Genomic DNA, 21019 nt, shown 5'->3' on the forward strand with positions numbered 1-21019 from the left:
AGGAGGCAGGCAGGCAGTGGTTGGCCAAGGCTGGGGGTGTGGGGCATTCACCTTCATGGACCACCCAGGGACACGGGTGGTGCTGTGGTCTAAACCACTGAGCCTCTTGGGCTTGCCAATCAGAAGGTCAGCAGTTCGAATCCCTGCAACGGGGTGAGCTCCCATTGCTCTGTCCCAGCTCCTGTCAACATAGCAGTTAGAAAGCACACCAGTGCAAGTAGATAAATAGGTATCGCTCCGGCGGGAAGGTAAACGGCGTCTCCATGCGGTCTGGCTTCTGTCACGGCGTTCCGTTGTGCCAGAAGCGGTTGAGTTGTGCTGGCCACATGACCCAGAAAGCTGTCTGTGGACAAACGCCGGCTCCCTCGGCCTGAAAGCGAGATGAGCACTGCAACCCCATAGTTGCATTTGAGTGGACTTAACTGCCCAGGGGCCCTTTACTTTTTTTTTTTTAAAAAAAACCCTTTTAATGGACTGAACAGACATCTTTCCAAGACGCTGTATTGGAGATCCTGCAGAAGACTAGATGACCGCTAGCTACCGTAAGACCCTCTAAGTGTCCCTATTTTCCAGGGACATAAGTGTCCCTATTTTCCAGCTGTTTTATCTGCATGCCAAACAAGGTGTGAGACAAGGGCCTGGGAGAGACCAGGGTTCAAATCTCCTCCTCAGCCCATGCTGTCGTTTGCTGGGTGTCATCTTGGCAGACCCGCCAAGTGTCCTTGTTTTCGGGGGACGGTCCCGGATTTACAGAAGCCATCCTGGTTTCTAATTTGACCCCGGAATGTCCTGCTTTTCCTTAAGACATCCCTGTTTCCATTGGAGAAAGTTGGAGGCTGTGGAGTTATGCAAACTCCGAGCCAAAAAGATAATCACAACCTTTAGAAGACATCTGAAGGCAGGGAAGTTTAATGTTTCATTGTGTTTTTATATGTGTTGGAAGCCGCCCGGAGTGGCTGGGCCAACCAGTAAAATGGGCGGGGTACAAATCATAAAATTATCATGATTATCATAATGGAACAGGACATCCCTATTTTCGTCGGAGAAATGCTGGAGGGTATGGGTCCCTCTTTCAAATCTGGAAGACTCAGGGTGGATGAGAGAAAGTCCTTCTTTGCACAGAGTTAAACTCTGGAACTCCCTGCCACAGGGCGCAGGATTGCTTTGAAAGAGGGCTGGGCAAATTCAGAGAGGAGAGGGCTATTGATTGCTACTAGCCCAGGATGGCTGGAGGCAGCAATGCTTCTGAATACCAATTGCTGGAAACTTCAGGAGGGGCAGAGGGTTCTTAAACCCGTGTCCCATTTGTGGGTCTCTGCTTGGGACATCTGGTTGGCTACTGTGAAAAGAGGGTGTTGGACTTGATGGGCCACTGGCCTGATCCATCAGGCTTTTTTATGCTCGGAATATACCTAATGGGTAGCAAAACCCATTTTATGGAGGTAAAGGTAAAAGGTAAAGGGACCCCTGACCATTAGGTCCAGTCGTGACCGACTCTGGGGTTGTGGCACTCATCTCGCATTATTGGCCGAGGGAGCCGGCGTATAGCTTCCAGGTCATGTGGCCAGCATGACAAAGCTGCTTCTGGCAAACCAGAGCAGCACATGGAAATGCCGTTTACCTTCCCGCTATAGCGGTTCCTATTTATCTACTTGCACTTTGAGGTGCTTTCGAACTGCTAGATTGGCAGGACCTGGGACCAAGCAACGGGAGCTCACCCCGGATTCGAACCGCCGACCTTCTGATCAGCAAGCCCTAGGCTCAGTGGTTTAGCCCACAGTGCCACCTTGGGTCCCTTTTGATGGAGGTACCGCCTTTGAAATTTGTGTGTGTGTGTGTGTGTGTGTGTGTGTGGTGTGTGTGTAAATAGCAGCAGTGGGAACCATGTAGAGGAAGAGGAAGATGGGACTTCTGAGGGCAGGAAAGGGCACAGATCTGTCGGCCCCAGGAAACAGTGGCAAAGAGCCCCAGGGCTCCCTCTTCTTAAACTTTGCAGTTCTAGTTAGTGGGGCCGGGATCTAGTTCCTGCCTGGGTAAACCCCCCCCCCCACTTGCAACACCACGCATCCACTTGCTGGCCTATAAATTAAGTTCATATTCATAGCTCAGCCTTCTGTAACCTGGCGCCCCCTGTGTGTTGTCAAGACTACAACTCCCATTGGCCCCAGGCAGCGTCAATAGTCGGGGTGATGATGGGAGTCTTAGGGGAGACTCACACTGCATTTGAAGCATATTCAATGCAGGTGGGTTTTTTTTTTAAAGCACATGGCTTGCCCACCAGTGAATCTTGGGAACTGTTGTTTTCCTCTCCTGGAACTCCCGTTCTGCAAACCACAGTTCCCAGGAAGTCACGTGCTTAAAACGTACATTGAATACAATTTAAATGCAGAGCGTGGGAATCGTAGATTGTGAAGGGTGCTGGAAACAGGAGTTCCATGGGGAGGAAAACTATGGTTCCCAGGAGTATTTGGGGGGAGGTTGGATGACTTAAATGTGCATCGGGCATGAATTAAGTGTACAGTGCGGATCTGCCCGAAACATTTGGAGGCCAGGCAGGCTAGAGAAGGCTCTTGGGAAGCAAGCCGTGGTTTGCAGGCGGTGCGGCAAGCTGAGATCTGTACATGCTCAAGGGCACTCTTGCCTTTCCCAGCTGTGTGCTGCTCATGCTGGGGTGCTTGATGATGTGTAATGCAGGCTTGGTGCTGCCTTTGAGGCAGAACCGAAGAGGAGGAGCTCCTTGCTGTTTTCTGAAGCGAAATCCGATCTGACCTGCCATTTGTTGCTCCATGGCCTCTTGGCGAGTCCTCCTTGTTACCCTCCCAATCTGGGGCGGGTGTCGTAATGGTTTCCTAGGCTCTCTGCCTTCTCTGTGATGGTTCATTCAGTGTGACTGGAAGCCTGCATGCCAGAGAGGGTGGGACACTTTTTTTCTTCAGCTGTGAGGGAAGGAGGAAACAAATGTATACGTATTATTGAGCTGATTGTTCCAAGGTGGCTCAGAAAAGCCTCAGGGATGGGAGTTGAAGAGAGCCTTTTCGCATGACTAGCCCAGTGGCCTCAACCAACGCTGAATCAGGCCAAACCCTCTGCTGAGCACAGCATCCTGTTCTCACAGCAGTCAAAACAGAAGCCTCTTCTGGTAAGCCCGCATCCAGCTACAAGACCAAATTCAAGGTATTACTATTAGACCATAGAATCCTAGAATTGTAGACTTGGAAGGTACCCCCCCAAGGCTCTTTATTATTATAACTTATTTGGTTTTTCAGATTAAAATTGTACAGTCACATATCGAACATACAACATACAGACAAGATTCCAAGGAATCTCTTGGACTTCCCTCTTCCCCTTTGTGGGTCCTATTGTTAATCATTTCCTCCTGCATCTTTTATGATAATCCAAAATCTTTTACATCTCCATTGTGTCCAAAATTCACATTAAACTACAAGTGATATTCCAATTCTACTAACAATTTTAACTGTTTTCAATGATTTTTAAGGTAGGTTTTCCCCATTCCTTATTAAAATTTTGGTCTTCCTGATTTCTGACTCTTCGGGTCATTTTAGCCGTTTCGACATCATCCATCCACTTCATCTGCCATCTTCTTTCCATCTCTGGGCCAATAACATCCCCGCAGCAGTGGTCACACACATAAATAGTCTTTTCGGCTCCCTTGGGATTTTGGCACCGAGATTTCCTAAAAGGAAGGCTTTGAGTATTTTTTAGGAAAAAAATTCCCAACTCATTATATATCATTTCCCAAAATTCTTTTACCGTCTTACATTTCCACTACACCCCCAAGGGTTATCTAGTCCAACCCCCTGCAATGCAGGAATCTCAGCTAAAGCATCCATGACAGGTGGGCCATCCGACCTCTGCTTAGAAACCTCCAAGGAAAGAGAGTCCACCACCTCCTGAGGGAGTCCGTTCCACTGTCGAACAGCTCTCACTGTCAGAAAGTTCTTCCTGATGTTTAGTCGGAATCTCCTTTCTTGTAATGTGAATCTGTTGGTCTGGGTCCTCCCCTCCAGAGCAGCAGAAAACAAGCTTGCTCCGTCTTCCACGTGACAGTCCTTCAGGTATTTGCAGATGGCTATCATATTACCTCTTTACCTGAACGATCGCCGTGCCCCAATTATGCCCAGGCGGCCGGTTCAATCTGCACACCTGGCATTTTAAAACTAGGTTTCACATATAACATTCGTTCTGCCCTTGCGAGGAATCACTCCTTCATTGGAGAACTCCAGAACTCCCTGCCGATTGACATCAGGGCAGGCATCTCTCCGCTGTATTGTTTTCAGCGAAAAATGTGGAGAACAGGATGCTCAATCCAGCAGCCAGGCCTTTCCGACGGTCTCTATTTCTCTGTCTGTGTGGTTTGGGCAATGTTGACACAACGCTGGAGATTGAGCAAGTTTGGACTGTTCTCTCCCAGCGAAAGAAATGTCTCATTGCTGGGAGTGATCGCTGGTCATGTGGACATTCTTGGCTCCTGGAGATGTTTGGTTTACCCAGTTAAAGATTTTTGTGTTGTCGGGAGCTCTCTCTTTGCTGCCTGCCCCTCCTGAACGTCAAAGGATCTGAAACCAAATGAGAGGATCTCTTTTCCGGAGGCGGCACAGGAAGAGAGGTTAAAGATTTAATCGTTGGCCCAAAGGTGGGATTGAACAGGAGGGCTTGAACCAGGGAAGAAGAGCCTCCAGCCCACAGGCTGAATGTGGCCCCCTGGCCCTCTCAATCTGGCCCACAGGACTCTCTCCAAGTCACTCCCCTTGTCCCAAATCCACGCCCCTCGGTGGCCCAGATTTGAACCCTCCTCAGATACTTTTGCTTGGCTGAGATACATCTCTGAAGTGTTATCAGGCTTCTGAACAGAAGAGAAAGAGAGAGGGAGAGGGAGGGGGAGAGAGAGAGGGAGAGAGAGAGAGGGAGAGGGAGAGAGAGAGAGAAACAGGTGAGTGTGTGTGTGTAGAAATCTCTGGCTTTTGCTTGGCTGAAATCATAGAATCCTAGAATAGTAGAGTTGGAGGGAACCCTAAATGTCATCTAGCTCAACCTCTTGCAATGCAGGAATCCTGGGGTGGATTTGAACCCAGTGGCGGAGCTTCATGCTCTGGCACCGGGGGGGGGGGGGTAGGTGGAAGCATGGGTGGTGCGTGTCCCGGGGGCGTGGCATGCTGCCCGCCATAGCTGTCAAGTTTTCCCTTTTCTCGCAAGGAAGCCTATTCAGCATAAGGGCATTTCGCTTTAAAAATAAGGGAGAACTTGACAGCTATGCTGCCCACAGGGGCGTGGTGCATGTCCTGGGGGTGTGGTGCGCCGGCTGCTGGGGTGTGGTGCCCAGCGTGGGTGGTGTGGCAGCCGCGATGGCACCCCACTGGGATCGTGCTGCCAGGGGCGGTGCATTCCCCCCGCATCCTTCTTCCTCCGCCAGTGCTTGAACCACAAAAGTTGCCTTTTGCTCCACCCACTTTTACTCCTGACCACGCCCACTTCTGAACCTGGGACACTTTGCCTGTGCTCAGCCACTGGGTAATTAAACAATTATTTTTATGTTAATTAACAGCAATAATAATAATAATAATAATAATTTATTAACAAATTATTAAAATAAAACATTCTATTAAATTTTAAAAGCTTCCCTAAACAGGGCTGCCTTCAGATGTCTTCTAAAAGTCTGGTAGTTGTTTTTCTTTTTGTCATCTCACCAGAGGTCAAAGAGAACAACAATTACCAGACCTTTAGAAGGCATCTCAAGGCAGCCCTGTTTAGGGAAGCTTTTAATGTTTGATTTCTGTATTTTAATGTTTTGTTGGAAGCCACCCAGAGTGGCTGGGGGAACCCGGCCAGATGGGCGGGGTATAAATAATAATAATAATCACAATCATAATCATAATTGTTATTATCATCATCATCTGGTGGGAGGGTGTTCCACAGGGTGGGCGCCACCACCGAGAAGGCCCTCTGCCTGGTTCCCTGCAACTTGGCTTCTCGCAACGAGGGAACCGCCAGAAGGCTCTCGGCACTGGACCTCAGTGTCCGGGCAGAACGATGGGGGTGGAGATGCTCCTTCAGGTATACTGGACTGAGGCCGTTTAGGGCTTTAAAGCTCAGCACCAACACTTTGAATTGTGCTCGGAAAGTACTGGGAGCCAATGTAGGTCTTTCAAGACGGTTGTTATGTGGTCTCGGCGGCTGCTCCAAGCCACCAGTCTCGCTGCTGCATTCTGGATTAGTTGCAGTTTCCGGGTCCTAAGTGAAGTATGGTCCATCCATTGCTTCAGGTGTCTTGGAAAGACATGAAAATAAGTGTGATTTGTTTCCCCTGGATTCCTGGCATTATTTATACTATGTGCTTTTATACTTGTGTTTCATACTTTACATTTTGATTTTAAAAGCATCACTCAGTTTTTAAAATGCTGCACACCACTGAGAGATTTTTTTTTAAAAGTGCTTGAATGAATGCTTTTTAAATGAACAAACGGATCATGCAAAATAAAGGGTGAATGTTAAGCAAAATGTATAGTCCGGGTGCATGGGCATGGGTGTGTACACACACACACACACACACACACACACACACACACACACGTATACAAACATATGCAACCACACAAACAAAATAGTTTCTCTTGCATTAGAACTAAAAAAAGGGGGGGGCTGTCTGTGTGAGAATTTGCAGTCAGATATGATGTGACCTATCATATATTTGCATTCCCATTGTCAAAACAATGCAGATTTTATTGTTGCATTCCTGCAACATGCTTTTCCTAGTCATTGGCCAAGCCTCCCTGTGAAGTCACAGCATGTTCTTGGGTGTTCTCATCCCCTGGGAGGAGGAGAGGAGAACTCATAGCAACAGAATGCGGACAAACATTCTTGTCCTGTTGGGAAAGCGAAATATTGGCTTGTCCAGGATAGGAAACTCTAAAGGGCGCTCACAGTTGTACCTTGGTTCTCAAACTTAACCCGTTCCGCAAGTCCATTCCAAAACCAAAGCGTTCCATAACCAAGGGGCGTTTTCCCGTAGAAATTAATGCAAAATGGATTAATCCGTTCTAATGAGAAAATGAAAGCAACAAACAATGTCCTGCGGTCACACAATCCATAAGTAGCTGAATTGGGTTCCACACAGTCACAAAGAAACAAAATAAAAAAGCCACACAAACGCTAAATAAATAGCAAAAACAGACAGACCTCAGCGTAGCACTCAAAACGGAAGCGTGGTACTCAAAACGGAAGTGTAACACTCAATTCGGAAGTGTGGTACTCAAAATGGAAGCGTGGCGTTCAAAACGGTGCACATTTGGCTTCCGAACAAAGTTAGCAAACCGGAACACTTACTTCCGGGTTTGCAGTGTTTTGGTTTCAAGTTGTTTGCGTACCAAGGCGTTTGAGAACCAAGGTACCACTGTATATAAAGGAGGCTGGGCATCAGGAAGCCTTGCTGAATCTGTCGACCCGCAGATCTTGTGGCTTCGTGATATATCGAGAGCCCTACTTGTTTCTTGACAGCTTCCATATGTTCACCACCTGACGGATTTGCTCTAAAGCTTACTGAGGTTTGCTTCTTTTAAAAAAACCAACGCCCACCATCTGGTTCCGGCGAGTGAGTCTGGGATGGAGGAAAATTCGCAGAGTTACATCCTCCCTCGCCCCCTTGCAAAATAAGCGGTGGAAATGGCTAATTGATCTAGAATTTTGCAAGTCTTTTTAATTCTTTTTTTAAAAGGCAGACAGATAGACAAAGAGATTTCACTGTAGGGGAAATAATCAATACAGTGGTACCTTGGTTGAATAACAGTTTAGTTTATGAACAACTTGGATTAAGAACGCTGAAAACCCAGAAGTAGGTGCTTTGGTTTGTTTCGCTTCCTGTTGAGTGTGTTCCATTTGTAAATTGAGTCCCCCGCTGCTATGGCAAAGCTCGCCTTGGTTTAAGAACGCTTTGGTTTAAGAACAGACTTGCGGAACGAATTAAGTTCGTAAACCAAGGTAACACTGTACTCCTGCAAAACCGGACAAATGGGTAACAGGATCCGCATGAGATTGTCCGCGGTTTTATGGACTCCGCCATATGCCAACTCGCAGAGGTTGGAGGGACTTTTCCCTCTGCTCCTGTGTCATCATGTGACAAGGTTAATGGCAGGAGGGTTAAGGTTCCTGGGATGCGGTTTGTTGCATCTTAGGACTCAGCTAAAGGTAAAGGGACCCCTGACCATCAGGTCCAGTCACGGACGACTCTGGGGTTGCGGCGCTCATCTCACTTTACTGCCGTTTGTCCGCAGGCAGTTTATCCGGGTCATGTGGCCAGCATGACTAAGCCGCTTCTGGCGAAGCCAGAGCAGCGCATGGAAATACCATTTACCTTCCCGCTGGAGTGGTACCTATTTATCTACTTGCACTTTGACGTGCTTTCGAACTGCTAGGTTGGCAGGAGCTGGGACCGAGCAACGGGAACTCACTCCCTTGCGGGGATTCGAACCGCCGACCTTCTGATCGGCAAGCCCTCGCTCTGTGGTTTAGACCACAGTGCCACCTGCTACACAGCTGCAAATACGTTTTAAGTGCATTATACAAACGTGACATTAGATGGCTATGGTGAGCTTACGGTAAATTCAACAAATTTTCAAAATGCTTTTTTTAAAAAAGCATTTTCACACCGTTTTTAAAATATGTGTCTAGATTCCACCTTGGGCTCCCTGCATCCATTTCCATGTTTTCTTCTCCTTTAGCGATCCCTCGTAGCTGAGTAAGATTGTCTTCCATATATACGGTTTTAACAGTGAGTCCATAAGTGACTGTGGAGGCCAGTTCTGGATCCACACGTCCTTCCACAGTGGGGACCTAGGTTTCCGGGCGGGAGTTGATCACGGCAAGGGTTTGCCAAGCGTTCCTTCCTCTTAGCGCGTTTCTCCCTTTCGCCCTGAGTTTGAACATCTTCAAAACTCATGACACCTTTGGTAAAGGCTGTTCTCCAAACGGAGCGCTCGCAGGCCAGTGTTTCCCAGTTGTCGGTGTTTATAATACATTTAGTGCATGTTGGACACTGATTTTCAGAGTCATCTCCATTTATCGGAAAGCGCCTTCAAGCGTGCCAGAGGCCATTAAGTGAGCTAAAGGTTGCGCTGGGGTGTTTGCGAGCTTATTCAGTAAGCATTTTGCTAGGTTTCGTATCCCGCCGTAACATAAGAACATAAGAGGAGGCTGCTGGATCGAACCAGCGGCCCATCTGGCACAGCCTCCTGTTCTCACAGTGGCCACCTAGGTGTCCCCAAAGGAAGCCTGCAAGCCGGACCCACGCACAAAAGCAACTCTCCCCCAATGTCAAGTTTCCAGGAACTGGCATTCAGAAGCATTCTTGCCTCTGACCGTGGAGGTAGAGCCTAGCCATCGGGGCTAGTAGCCATGGGTAGCCCTCTCCTCCTCTGTGAATTTGTCTAATCCTCTTTTAAAGCCACCCAAGTTGGTGGCCACCCCTGCTTCCTGTGGCAGCGAGTTCCGTAGTTTAGAGGGCCTTCCCCTCCCACCACGCTTCCTCTGGGCTAATCCGGAAGTGCCTTGATGAGCGATAGAATGCTGGGCTGATTTTGTTGGATTCATTTGGCTCAGAGGTGCAATTGGTTAGCAGAATGCCAGCCAAGAAGGGGAGGATTGGCCAGTGACCGGGTTGTCCAAATCCTTGATACAAGATGTGATTTCCTCTCCGTCTATCTATGCAATCCAAACCCTGCAGGGTGCAGAAGGTTCCAGGTTCAATCTCCAGCAACATATCCTGGTAGGGTTGGGGAAAGACTCCCTGCCTGGAACCCTGCTGCCAGTCAGTGTCGACAATACTGAGCTAGATGGAGCCATGGGTCTGACTCAGGCAGCTTCCTGTGTTCTCATACGAGCTCTGATATCCTCATCTCGCAATCCAAATAGGCGTTACAGAAACTTGGTCAATGGGGTCTCATATGACAGTCGTCTCATGCATACCCTGCTTTAGAAAGGTGGGATAAGACCCCACCCCTAATTTTCTAGCTTTCCTGTAAAAATATAAGTTCCTAGCCCTCATGGGGGAAAGAACGTGCAAGGGCCAGAAGGCCTTGTGTTGGTTCCTGAATAACCTTTGCAGCTGTGTCTGGAAGGAAATTGAGTGGAAATTGCCCAGAACACAAAAGAACATTGGATGCACATATTCTTGCAACTATCACCTTTCCGCCTGATGCAGATTCTGAGATTCCCAGGCAGGGAAGCAGGAGCTGTTGCAACAGTCTTGAAAGGGGGAAAGGATTAGAGGGAAATGAGACTGGGGGGTTTGCTTCCTGGAAGAACAGAGTCCCGCCTGAACTAATTTCTTTTCCTCCCTTCAGCTTAGGAAAACACCAGGGAAAGGCTCCGGTACAGAAGCGTCAGAAAACAGTGGTTGAGAGACAGACAGACACACACACAGAGAGAAAAGGAGATGGCCACCTCTCAACCACCCCAACCGTCTTCGATAGGTACTGTCACTGAGGCATGCCCTCTCACACTACTTCTGGCTATTTCTGCTTCTTCTAAAGAAAACTCTGGTACTTGGAGACTTAGGGATGTTAAGGAGGGAAAAGGTTTTATTTGACAACAAAATTAGCTAAGCAAAAGATCTGCCAGGAGATGGAATTCTTTCAAGACAGTTAAACTATATTTAGACATCTCTCTCTCCCTCTCTCTCTCTCCCTCTCTCATATCTATCTATCTATCTATCTATCTATCTATCTATCTATCTATCTATCTATCTGATATCTATCTATCTATCTATCTATCTATCTATCTATCTATCTATCTATCTATCTATCATCTCTCTCTCTCTCTCTCTCTCTCTCTCTCTCTCTCTCTCTCTCTCTCTCTCTCTCTCTCTCCCCCCCTCCTATCTATCTATCTATCTATCTATCTATCTATCTATCTATCTATCTATCTATCTATCTATTCATCTATCATCTCTCCTCTCTCTCTCTCTCTCTCTCTCTCTCTCTCTCTCTCTCTCTCTCTCTCTCTCTCTCTCTCTCTCTCTCTCATAAAGATTTGGTGGATGCAGGCTTGTAAGCAAGATGGCAAATGCAATTCGTATATTCTCTTCAGTTCCTTAAACTACTTGCAGAGTTGTTACAGCTTTAAGTGTTAATACTTGGGTTCCAAAAGAAGGTGGTGTTTTCTGTCAGTTTTCCAACCTTCTATAAATTTCACTCCACCAACCTCCGGTCTACCTGATCTTTGCTCCACTCCTCATCAAATAGCGACACCATTCTGATTTTTTTTTCCTTTCCCTTTTTAAAATACAGTAAAGAGATTGGGGCAGGGGCAGCTGTCTAGGGAAGTGACACACCCACCCACACCCACCCACACCATCCAGGTGACGCAGAATATGTTCCAGCAGTTCAGAGGGAAACTGAGCTTTCCTGTAGATATAAAGCCATTTTCTAGTCCTTGTTGGTGCTGCCGAGGCAGAAACAACAAATTATAAAGGGGGGGGAGGTGAGGTGTACTGGGTGTATTTTTTCAGCGATCAGCAGATAGGTCTTGAAAGCGCTTTGCAAAATGTCTTGGGTTCTTTCTGCACAGTTATTTTATCCATTCTGAATCTTTCAACGTTCGGATTCAGTGGATGGCTGTGGCTTTTGACATTAGAAGAGACGGACCTATCCGCTTTCTCCAGGCCACGCATCATGTTATAAACATCATTGCAGGGGGGTTGGGCTAGATCAGGGGTCCACCCCCAAAACTAAGGCCCAGGGGCCGGATGCGGCCCAATCGCCTTCTAAATCCGGCCTGCGGATGGTCCAGGAATCAGCATGTTTTTACATCTCTGGGCTATTTGTGGGGCCTGCCTGGTGTTTTTACATGAGTAGAATGTGACCTTTTATTTAAAATGCATCTCTGGGTTATTTGTGGGGCATAGGAATTCGTTCATATTTTTTCCCCAAAAATATAGTCCGCCCCCCCCCCACAAGGTCTGAGGGACAGTGGACCGGCCCCCTGCTGAAAAAGTTTGCTGACCCCTGGGCTAGATGTTTTGGGGGGTACCTTTCAGCTTACAGTTCTATGGTTATGTGAAATCAGCAGACGTGGGCATCTAAGGTCTTTTCCTTCCATTGCCAGCCAGGTCAGTTTAGAACTTGGCAACAGAGGGCCAAGCTTCTAGCACAGGATCCGGTTCCTCCTTGCTCCCAATTTAGCACACCCTCCTAGCCTTGAGCTCCTGCCAGGAAGCAGGGGATTAATCCTGAGGTATAAAACCTCGCTGCCACCTGCAAACCTGTTTAATGACAGCGGCTTGAGTTTGCAAACACTCCCCCTTGCTCACTGTCCGCCACAAGGCAAAATAAACTATTGTCAGGTTATTTAAAAAATGTTTTTTTTAATATGGGGAGAACAAAGGAATCTCTATGTGCCTTTTTTTACTGCGTCAATTGGAACTGGCACTACTATATTTGCCACATAATGCTCATTCTGCATTTGCAAGGACTCAACCAGCTCCTGAACTTTGGAACTCCCTGCCTATTGATAACAAGCAGTGCTGTGTGTTTTTTAAGTGCCTGCCAAAAACATTCATGGGCCAGCCTGCCCAGACCCCTAGAAAAATGATGTGAGTTCCAGCCTGTTTGAGCATTTTAACTTTTAAAGTATTGCATTTCCCCTTGTTTTATCTTTTTGTAGACAACAGATTTTTTTTAAAAAAAACAACAACCAACAACCAAGAGGTGTATAAATGTCATGAAATAAAATAATAACAAAACAACCGAATGGGACATAGGAGCACAAGAATTTGCTTAAAAGGCATCAGAACACTTGTCCATCCAGCTCAGTGCTGCCTACACTGGCCGGCAGCAGCTCTCCAGGCTTTTAGACTGTGTGCAAAGCGGGTGCTCTCACCTCTGAGCTATGGACTTAAACATAAAGCAAGTTTCTGGCCCTCATTGTTCTGAATGAAGGGCTGCAGACCACCAAATTGCTGATCTGTGTGTGTGTCCCCCCCCCCCCCCGCGCTCCCTTCTGCTTTCCAGGAGACGGGGCCATGCAGGGCGTTTTGGAGATCTCGACGGAGGGGGAGGACGAGGGGGGCGAGGCCTTTGACTTTGAGGACAGCGAGGATGAGGACGGCCGGGTGGTGGTCAGCAATGCCAGGACCGAGCTGGGCACCAGGGGGGCTGTGCAGGGCCCACCTCAGAGGCGGAGATCCAGCATCAGCGATGACCTTGAACCCCTGGAAGACTGGGAGGCCGAAGAGACTCTGCTGGAGGACCGGGTTCCTATGACCCATTCTGACTCGGCCACGAACTTTGGTAAGCACATCTACACCAGGCTTCTGAACCAGTTTCAACCCTCTACCAGTTACCGGCAGCTTGTGGGTTTTGGGGTGGGGGTCAGTCTGGATAATGCCCAGAGACCCTTCCAGTTCTCAGGGTCCAGTACCCAGTAATGGTTAAAACCTAAAGGATCATCTAGATCAGGCATCCCCAAACTTTGGCTCTCCAGATGTTTTGGACTACAATTCCCATCATGCCTGGTCATGTTAGCTAGGGATCATGGGAGTTGTAGGCCAAAACATCTGGAGGGTCGCAGTTTGGGGATGCCTGATCTAGATTCTGCATTAAAGAGCGGGTTTCCGTTCGACAATTTCCTTTTTCTCAGATTTTCAGTCTCTCTCTTTTTAAAAGGCATCTTGCTCAGTTAAAACCAGGGAGCTTAGAATTGCACGCTTCGCTTGCCCTGCCCCTTTCCTCCATTTCCAACCTCACAATGACCCTGTGAGGTAGGTCAGGGCTGAGGGAGAACGAAGGTCGTCCCATTGAGCTTCATGGCCGGCTGGGGATTCGAACCCAGGTCTCCCGGGCCTTCCTCCAACCCCCTCTGAGCCACAGTAACCAATCTGATACATTGTGATTCCTGTATTGCAGGTGGTTGGGCTAGATGAGCATCTAGGACTCTGTGACACAAGAGCGGCTTTCTTGGGTACCAACTGACCATCTTTTGTCTATTTCTTTCCTGGCAGATCACCTGGGCTCACCGACGCATTCAGAGTAAGTGGCGCTAAAAAAAATTCGTGCATACATAGTGTAGATATATAATATTTTTTAAAAGGAAATAGGAACAGGAAATAGGAACAGGAAAGTGGCATTTGTGAGATGGGGGGAAGAAAACCCCAGCCCCCTCACCCTTCCTCCTCTTGGCCTCAGGGTTTCTCAAAGCAACCTTTCCTTTCCAGAGGTTATGCCTGGCATGTTCATAGAATCATAGAGTTGGAAGAGACCACAAGGGCCATCCAGTCCAACCCCCTGGCAAGCAGGAAACACCATCAAAGCATTCCTGACATATGCCTGTCAAGCCTCTGCTTAAAGACCTCCAAAGAAGGAGACTCCACCACACTCCTTGGCAGCAAATTCCACTGCTGAACAGCTCTTACTGTCAGGAAGTTCTTCCTAATGCTTAGGTGGAATCTTCTTTCTTAAAGTTTGAATCCATTGCTCCGTGTCCGCTTCTCTGGAGCAGCAGAAAACAATCTTTCTCCCTCCTCCATATGACATCCTTTCATATATTTGAACATGGCTATCATATCACCCCTGATGTATCTGAATGGGTATGACTCCGCCATAGGCATGTCTTGTTCACGTCTGGATTTTTATTTCCCCTGAAATGCACCAGGGCTTAAGGGTGTGGTTTTGAACCTGGATGTGCCCTCGGGATGTTGCTGGACTCGATTGCTGCCTCCAGCCCTCTCCATTTTGCCATGCTGGCTGGGACTGATGGGAGTTTTGGGTCCCCAAATGCCTGGAGGGCCACAGCCTCCCCATCCCTGAGCTAGACCCTCACTTGCCTTCACTGTCCCTGGATACGTCCATTTCCACTCTGGCTTCTTTTAAGGGGTGGGGAACCTCTGGTTGATCCTTTGAAGGTGACCCGGAAACTGCAGCTAACCCAGAATGCGGTTAGCTGCATCGTTCCCCCATCGTTCTGCCCGGACACTGAGGTCCAGTGCCAAGGGCCTTCTGGCGGTTCCCTCGCTGCGAGAAGCTAAGTTACAGGGAACCAGGCAGAGGGCCTTCTCGGTAGTGGCACCCACCCTGTGGAATGCCCTCCCACCAGAATTCAAAGAAAACAACAATTACCAGACCTTTAGAAGGCATCTCAAGGCAGCCCTGTTTAGGGAAGCTTTTAATGTTTGATGGATTTCTGTATTTTAATGTTTTGTTGGAAGCCGCCCAGAGTGGCTGGGGGAACCCGGCCAGATGGGCGGGGTATAAATAATAAATTATTATTATTATTATTATTATTATTATTATTATTATTATTATTATTATTATCCTAGACAAAACTCCCACCCTCTTCATCCCTGACCACTGGTCAGCGCCAGATTTACTTACGTATAAGCTAAACAAGCTATAGCTTAGGGCCCCACTCTCTTGGGGGCCCCCAAAAAATTTAAAGGGGAAAAAAAACCTGGATGTACATGTCCAAAATATAAAATAAAATAAAAACAAATAAAATGAAACCTATATCCAGCAACAGTGTTTTGTGTTGTGCAGGCTCCTATTTGTTATGTGCAAATGGCTTTAGATACCTATTACCGTAGGTCCATAAATTACCATTTGTCATATATTCAACACAAAAAAACAGTGACAATTTGTTGTTGACAAAGGACAGCTGGACATATAAAGGGCCCCATTACGTTCAGTAGCTTAAGGCCTCATCAAATCTAAATCCGGCCCTGCCACTGGTCCTCTGGCCATGCTGTCGAGGAACATCTATAGGGTCACAGGCTCCCCATCCCTGAATGAGACCCTCACTTGCCTTCACTGCCCTGGGCTATTTCCATCACAACTCTGCCTTCTTTTAACACAGCAGTGGTGAACCTGTCGCTTTTCAAATGCTGCTGGAAAGCAACTTGGCATTGAACATTGGCCATTCTGGCTGGGGATGATGGGAGTTGTCCAGCCGCAGCAGCTTGCCCATTCCTGAACTAGACCCTCACTTGCCTTCGCTGCCCGAGGCTACCTCCATCACAACTCTGCTTTATTCTAAAGCAGGGAGGAGAAACCTGTGACTCTGCAGATCAGGGCTTCCCCGACTTGGGTCAGCTGTTTTTGGACTGCAACTCCCATCGTCCCTAGCTAGCAGGACCAGTGGTCAGGGATGATGGGAATTGTAGTCCAAAACCAGCTGGAGACCCAGATTTGGGAAACCCTGCCTTCGATTAAAGAAGACGCTATCAAATATATTGAATGGAGTTCAGTTAGGAGTCGGCGGTCAGGGATGATGGGAATTGTAGTCTAAAACCAGCTGGAGAGCCAAGGCTGAGAAGCACTGCTCCAGATGGAATCTAGCTTCCTTTTTACCATCCCTGACTTGGCGCCGATGGGAGTTGTAGTCCAGCTCCATCTGTGAGGCCTCACCCTGGCTCACCTGAGGCTTGGGCTATCACCCTGGCTAGCCCAGAACAGGTGGTATCAATTTCAGGAGAGATGCCGGGAGATCGTGGTAGCTGCTTCCTCCTAAAGTTCTTGGGTCGTTTCCTGGATCTGGCAGCTGGAGGGTTAAACAGCAGGTAGCTCCCTCTTCCCTGCTGGCTTCTTAACCCCTCCCTCTCCAGGTGATAAGAGAGGGAGCTTTTGGGATGCAGCCAGCAGAGCCTGCAGGCCTTCGAGTGTCAAGGAAAGTTCTTGTTTACATGGCCTGGTCTGGCAACTTAGATTATGGGTGTTTCAACAGCCTTTTCCTCTCAAGGTAAGGGGGTGGGCAGGAGGAAAAAAAATGTGTTTTTAATCCTAATCCCTACCAGGTGGAACCAGGTGGAGAACAGCAGCTTGGTATGGGAGACCTAAATTAGGGAACCAAGGAACGAGAGTCCCTCTGAGCACATACCAAGTCCAGGCGATTTGGGACTGAAAAGGTCTCCCAATTTGTCAGCCAGGAATTCACTTCTGGTTGTCAAGCTGCCTCCCTCCCTCCCTCCCTCCCTCCCTCCCTCCCTCCCTCCCCCCACATTCAAATTTGTTGCTTGGTTGGTTTGCAAAGCCTTACTGGGTATAAGCGACAAAGTCGAGTAACTTTTAGAAGGCAGGTTTTTCGTGTTTGATATTGACGCAAATCTCCTGGGGACCATATTCAAATGTGGGTGTCTTTGTGTGTGAAAATTGCTTAGCAGATAAAACTCTTGTTCCACACACACACACACCCGACAATTCTTGGCTTGGCTGCTGTTGTTATGACTAGCGTCTAACAAAGGGTGTGTGTGTTGGGGCTGCACCTCAGGCCTGGAGGGGCTAATGTGGACCCCTGAACCTCTGGATGCGGCCCCCAGAAGTCTCCCTAGGCCATGCCTCTCCCTAGCCCTGCCTTGCACCCTCTTTGGGGGATTTTGCCTGGCTGGAAGTGTTTTCTTGAAGGTGTCCTGCTTTCCAAGAGTTCCACTTAGGAAGAAAGGTTGCAGCGTTTGGGCTGTTTAGAGAAAAGAGGACTAAGAAGAAACCTGGTAGAAGCGTATAGAATTATGCACGGCACAGGGGGGGGGGAGCGGAGAAAGGAAAGCTTTCCTCCAGCTCTCATAACACTAGAACCAGTGGGCGTGCAACGCAGCTGAATGTTTAAAGATTCAGGTCCGATAAAGGAAAATCCTCCTTCACCTGTTGTTGTTGTTTAGTCGTTTAGTCGTGTCCGACTCTTCGTGACCCCATGGACCAGAGCACGCCAGGCACTCCTGTCTTCCACTGCCTCCCGCAGTTTGGTCAGACTTCGAGAACACTATCCAACCATCTCGTCCTCTGTTGTCCCCTTCTCCTTGTGCCCTCAATCTTTCCCAGCATCAGGGTCTTTTCCAGGGAGTCTTCTCTTCTCATGAGGTGGCCAAAGTATTCGAGCCTCAGCTTCACGATCTGTCCTTCCAGGGAGCACTCAGGGCTGATTTCCTTCAGAATGGATAGGTTTGATCTTCTTGCAGTCCATGGGACTCTCAAGAGTCTCCTCCAGCACCATAATTCAAAAGCATCAATTCTTCGGCGATCAGCCTTCTTTATGGTCCAGCTCTCACTTCCATACATCACTACTGGGAAAACCCATAGCTTTAACTATACGGATCTTTGTTGGCAAGGTGATGTCTCTGCTTTTTAAGATGCTTCACCTAGCGCAGAGCTAACCCACGGAACTCGCTGCCACAAGAGGTCACCAGCTTGGATGACTTTAAAAGAGGATGGGACAAATTCATGGAGGAGAAGAGGGTTATGGATTGCTGCAGGTCGCAATGGCCCTGTTCTGCCTTCACAGTCAGAGGCAGTGATGAAAACTGCAGAGAGGGGAGAGGGGGTCTTGTGTTCGGACACTGTGAGTTTCTGTTTGTGACATCTGGTCAGCCACTGAGAGAACAGGATGCAGATTAGATGGGGCACTGGCTCGATCTGGAAGAGCGCTTACGTTTTTAGCTTTGCAAAGGTAAAATCCACAGCAGTAAAAAAAAGTATGCCAGCCAAACATTTCTCCTGAAATAGCAATTTTCCTCCATGCAGACCCTTACGGCACTGCAGAGTACAGCTCAAGAAAGCCACCACGCTGCTTTGTGCCTGCAGATTCTTAAGGGGGAGGGAATGCAAAACATATTTCAAAAAACCTGGTTGCTTAATCAGTCTGTTATTCAGCTTATTTCCATAAGCCCACTTAATTTAATTGCTGTTTTCTTCCCGGTGATTACCTGGCGTTTGGTTTTGAGAGCCAGCTTTGCTGTTGACAGCCTAAATATTTACATTGTTTCCTTATGTTGATAGTCCAAAACAAATGCTGTGCGGGATCAAGTAGATTCAATACGGATAAAAGAAAGTCCTCCTCCGCCCAGGGCGTAGTTAAACTATGGAACTGCCTGCCACAAGAGGCAATGCTGACTGGTGGCCGCCAACTTGGATGGTGTGTTTTCGTGAAAGACCCTCAGCACATGCTCAGAGGTGCCCTGTTTCCATGTACTATCTCTTATTCCCATTTGCATTTGGGGATCAGCCAGGGATTGATTGATTCCCCCAATTTCACTTTTCCCTTAGAGCAAGCGCCGTCTCTGCAGCAGCGAAAATGCCCTGCCCCACATGTTGCCTGGGGGCCTCCCTCCACGTTGTGGCTGGTGAACTTTTTACGTGCACAGTGGCCAGAGATGAGCATCTTGTCCCAAGGGTGTCCCCAAGCTTTCGTTCCTGAAGTTTTGGCTTTGTGGCTGGAGGAACAGGGATCCAGGGATAAGGATCTTGCAAAACCGGGAGGTGACATGTGAACTTTGGAATCTGGGGGCCTTTAGAAAAAAAAAAGAGAGAGCAGTTTTGGGAAACTAGGAAGACGGGGATTTCCAAAATGTCATAGAAAGACAGGTTTTAATATACAGTATCGCAGAGCAGATGGCGGTGGTCAAGGTGGAAGTCCAATTCTGGCCTCTAGTGGCAGCTGCGGGGAAAGTATTTATTTTTGAATGGCTGTTACAATTGTGCTAGTATTGATTTATGAATGGGGACGGGCAGAATTATATGAACCTAGGAAGCTGCATTTTACAGAATACTGGACCGCCTTAAACAGTCCCGGCCTATCGAGAAATTTCATTGTTCCCGCAAGGGGAATAAAGATCTATTCTGTTCTATCCTACAATTATAATACCCATTCAATTTTTTAATTTTTGTTGGCTCCCGGCTGTCATTAGATTCTTTGACCGTTTAAAGTGGGTTGAGACCACTTTATTTTATTTTGATGTACTGCATTGTTATCCCAGCTTCTTTGCTCCAAAGAGCTCAAGGTGGCATATATATATACTTCTCTTACCTCCCATTTCATCCCCACAACAACCCTGTGAGGTAGTTTACCCTGAGAGTTACTAGCCTAAAGTTGCCCGGGAAACTTCATGTGGCTGAGTTGGGGGAGTTGAACCCCAGAGCTCTCACCACTGCAGAGAGAGAGAGAGAGAGGCCAGCGGCTCACCTAGTCCAGCATCCTGTTCTCACAGTGGCCCAGAGATGCCCCTCTGGGAAACCGGCAAGCAGGATTTGAACTCAAGACCACCACCCCTCCTGTGGTTTCCAGCAGCTGGTACCCAGAAGCATCACTGCCTCTAGCTTTTCTTTCCTCCTCTGTCAACTAGAGGCTTTTAGCAATCCATTTCCAAAGCCCAGCCGGTGTGTGTGTGTGTGTTTGTGCAGGCAGGCAGAGAGCCAGTGAGAGGCGAGGGCTTGGCATCTTCAGAAGGATGCTGAGCTTGGTGGGGGTGGGGCAAAGCAGTTGAGGAGGGTGAGGCGGAAATATTGATCGCTCCCTTGCCTGGGCACTGTCAGCATAAAGGCAAGAGGGAGAGAAATTGCGCCTTCCACTGCAGCAGTGTCGGGGATAAAATGCCGCAGCAGCCTTTGGAAGCTGGAGATGCAAACTCGGGGCCCACAAGCTGTCTTTAAGGGTATGTTGACTGAGCTGATTTGGGGATGATTTCTCCCACTGCATAGTCTGTCCCATTGCTGCGATTTGGGTAGTGGGCGGGGCGGGTGTTGAGACTCGAAGCCACAAACCTCTTCCCTCCCCGCTGTGTTTTCCTCTTGTGCTGCTTCTCTTGGATAGCAAGCCTGTGGGCAGGGAGCCTCTGGTTTTGAGTGGCTGCAGGTGAGCTGTGCTGGGAGCCTTTTCGGCGAGGTGTAGATGCTCTAAAACAGGCTGGGGAGGAGCCTCAGGTTTGGGGGCCAAATGTATCTGCTGTCCCCAGTCGACCTTCCAGGAATGCTTTTTGCCTGGCTGCAAAAGTCTCCTTGAACTCTGTTTGCGTGTAATAGCTAGCCTAATGTGCAGAGGTGAAATTTGCTTCTATCCACTTTTGCAAATGAACCTGCCCACCTTTGGCACGTGACCCCGGAAGGGAATTGCATGCTCAGCTTTTGCTGAAAGCTGTGCCGAGAAAGTATCAGTCAACCTCTGTGGGAGGGACTTCCATTACTTAGGCGCTGCCACTGAGAAGACCCTGTTCTGAACCAACCTCTAAGAGCAGCAGAGGAACCAAGAGGTTCTA

At 48.2% G+C, this 21019-nt stretch overlaps 1 protein-coding gene across 8 annotated transcripts in view; it reads left to right on the forward strand.

The window, feature by feature from the left end:
* The window catches only part of ARHGEF10L (Rho guanine nucleotide exchange factor 10 like), a 126496-nt gene that overhangs the window by 15803 nt on the left and 89674 nt on the right, over positions 1–21019 (forward strand). For 6 of the 8 annotated variants that reach the window (XM_035121223.2, XM_035121225.2, XM_035121222.2 and 3 more), the window contains exons 2-4: positions 10353–10481; positions 13020–13298; positions 14009–14036. In XM_035121223.2, coding sequence (XP_034977114.2) covers positions 10445–10481; positions 13020–13298; positions 14009–14036 — 344 coding nt within the window. In that variant the 5' untranslated portion in view covers positions 10353–10444. The other 2 variants (XM_035121229.2, XM_035121230.2) reach the window with 1 other exon arrangement.

The sequence above is a fragment of the Zootoca vivipara genome, chromosome 6 (genome assembly GCF_963506605.1).
Source record: "Zootoca vivipara chromosome 6, rZooViv1.1, whole genome shotgun sequence".
Classification (NCBI taxonomy): Eukaryota; Metazoa; Chordata; class Lepidosauria; order Squamata; family Lacertidae; genus Zootoca; species Zootoca vivipara.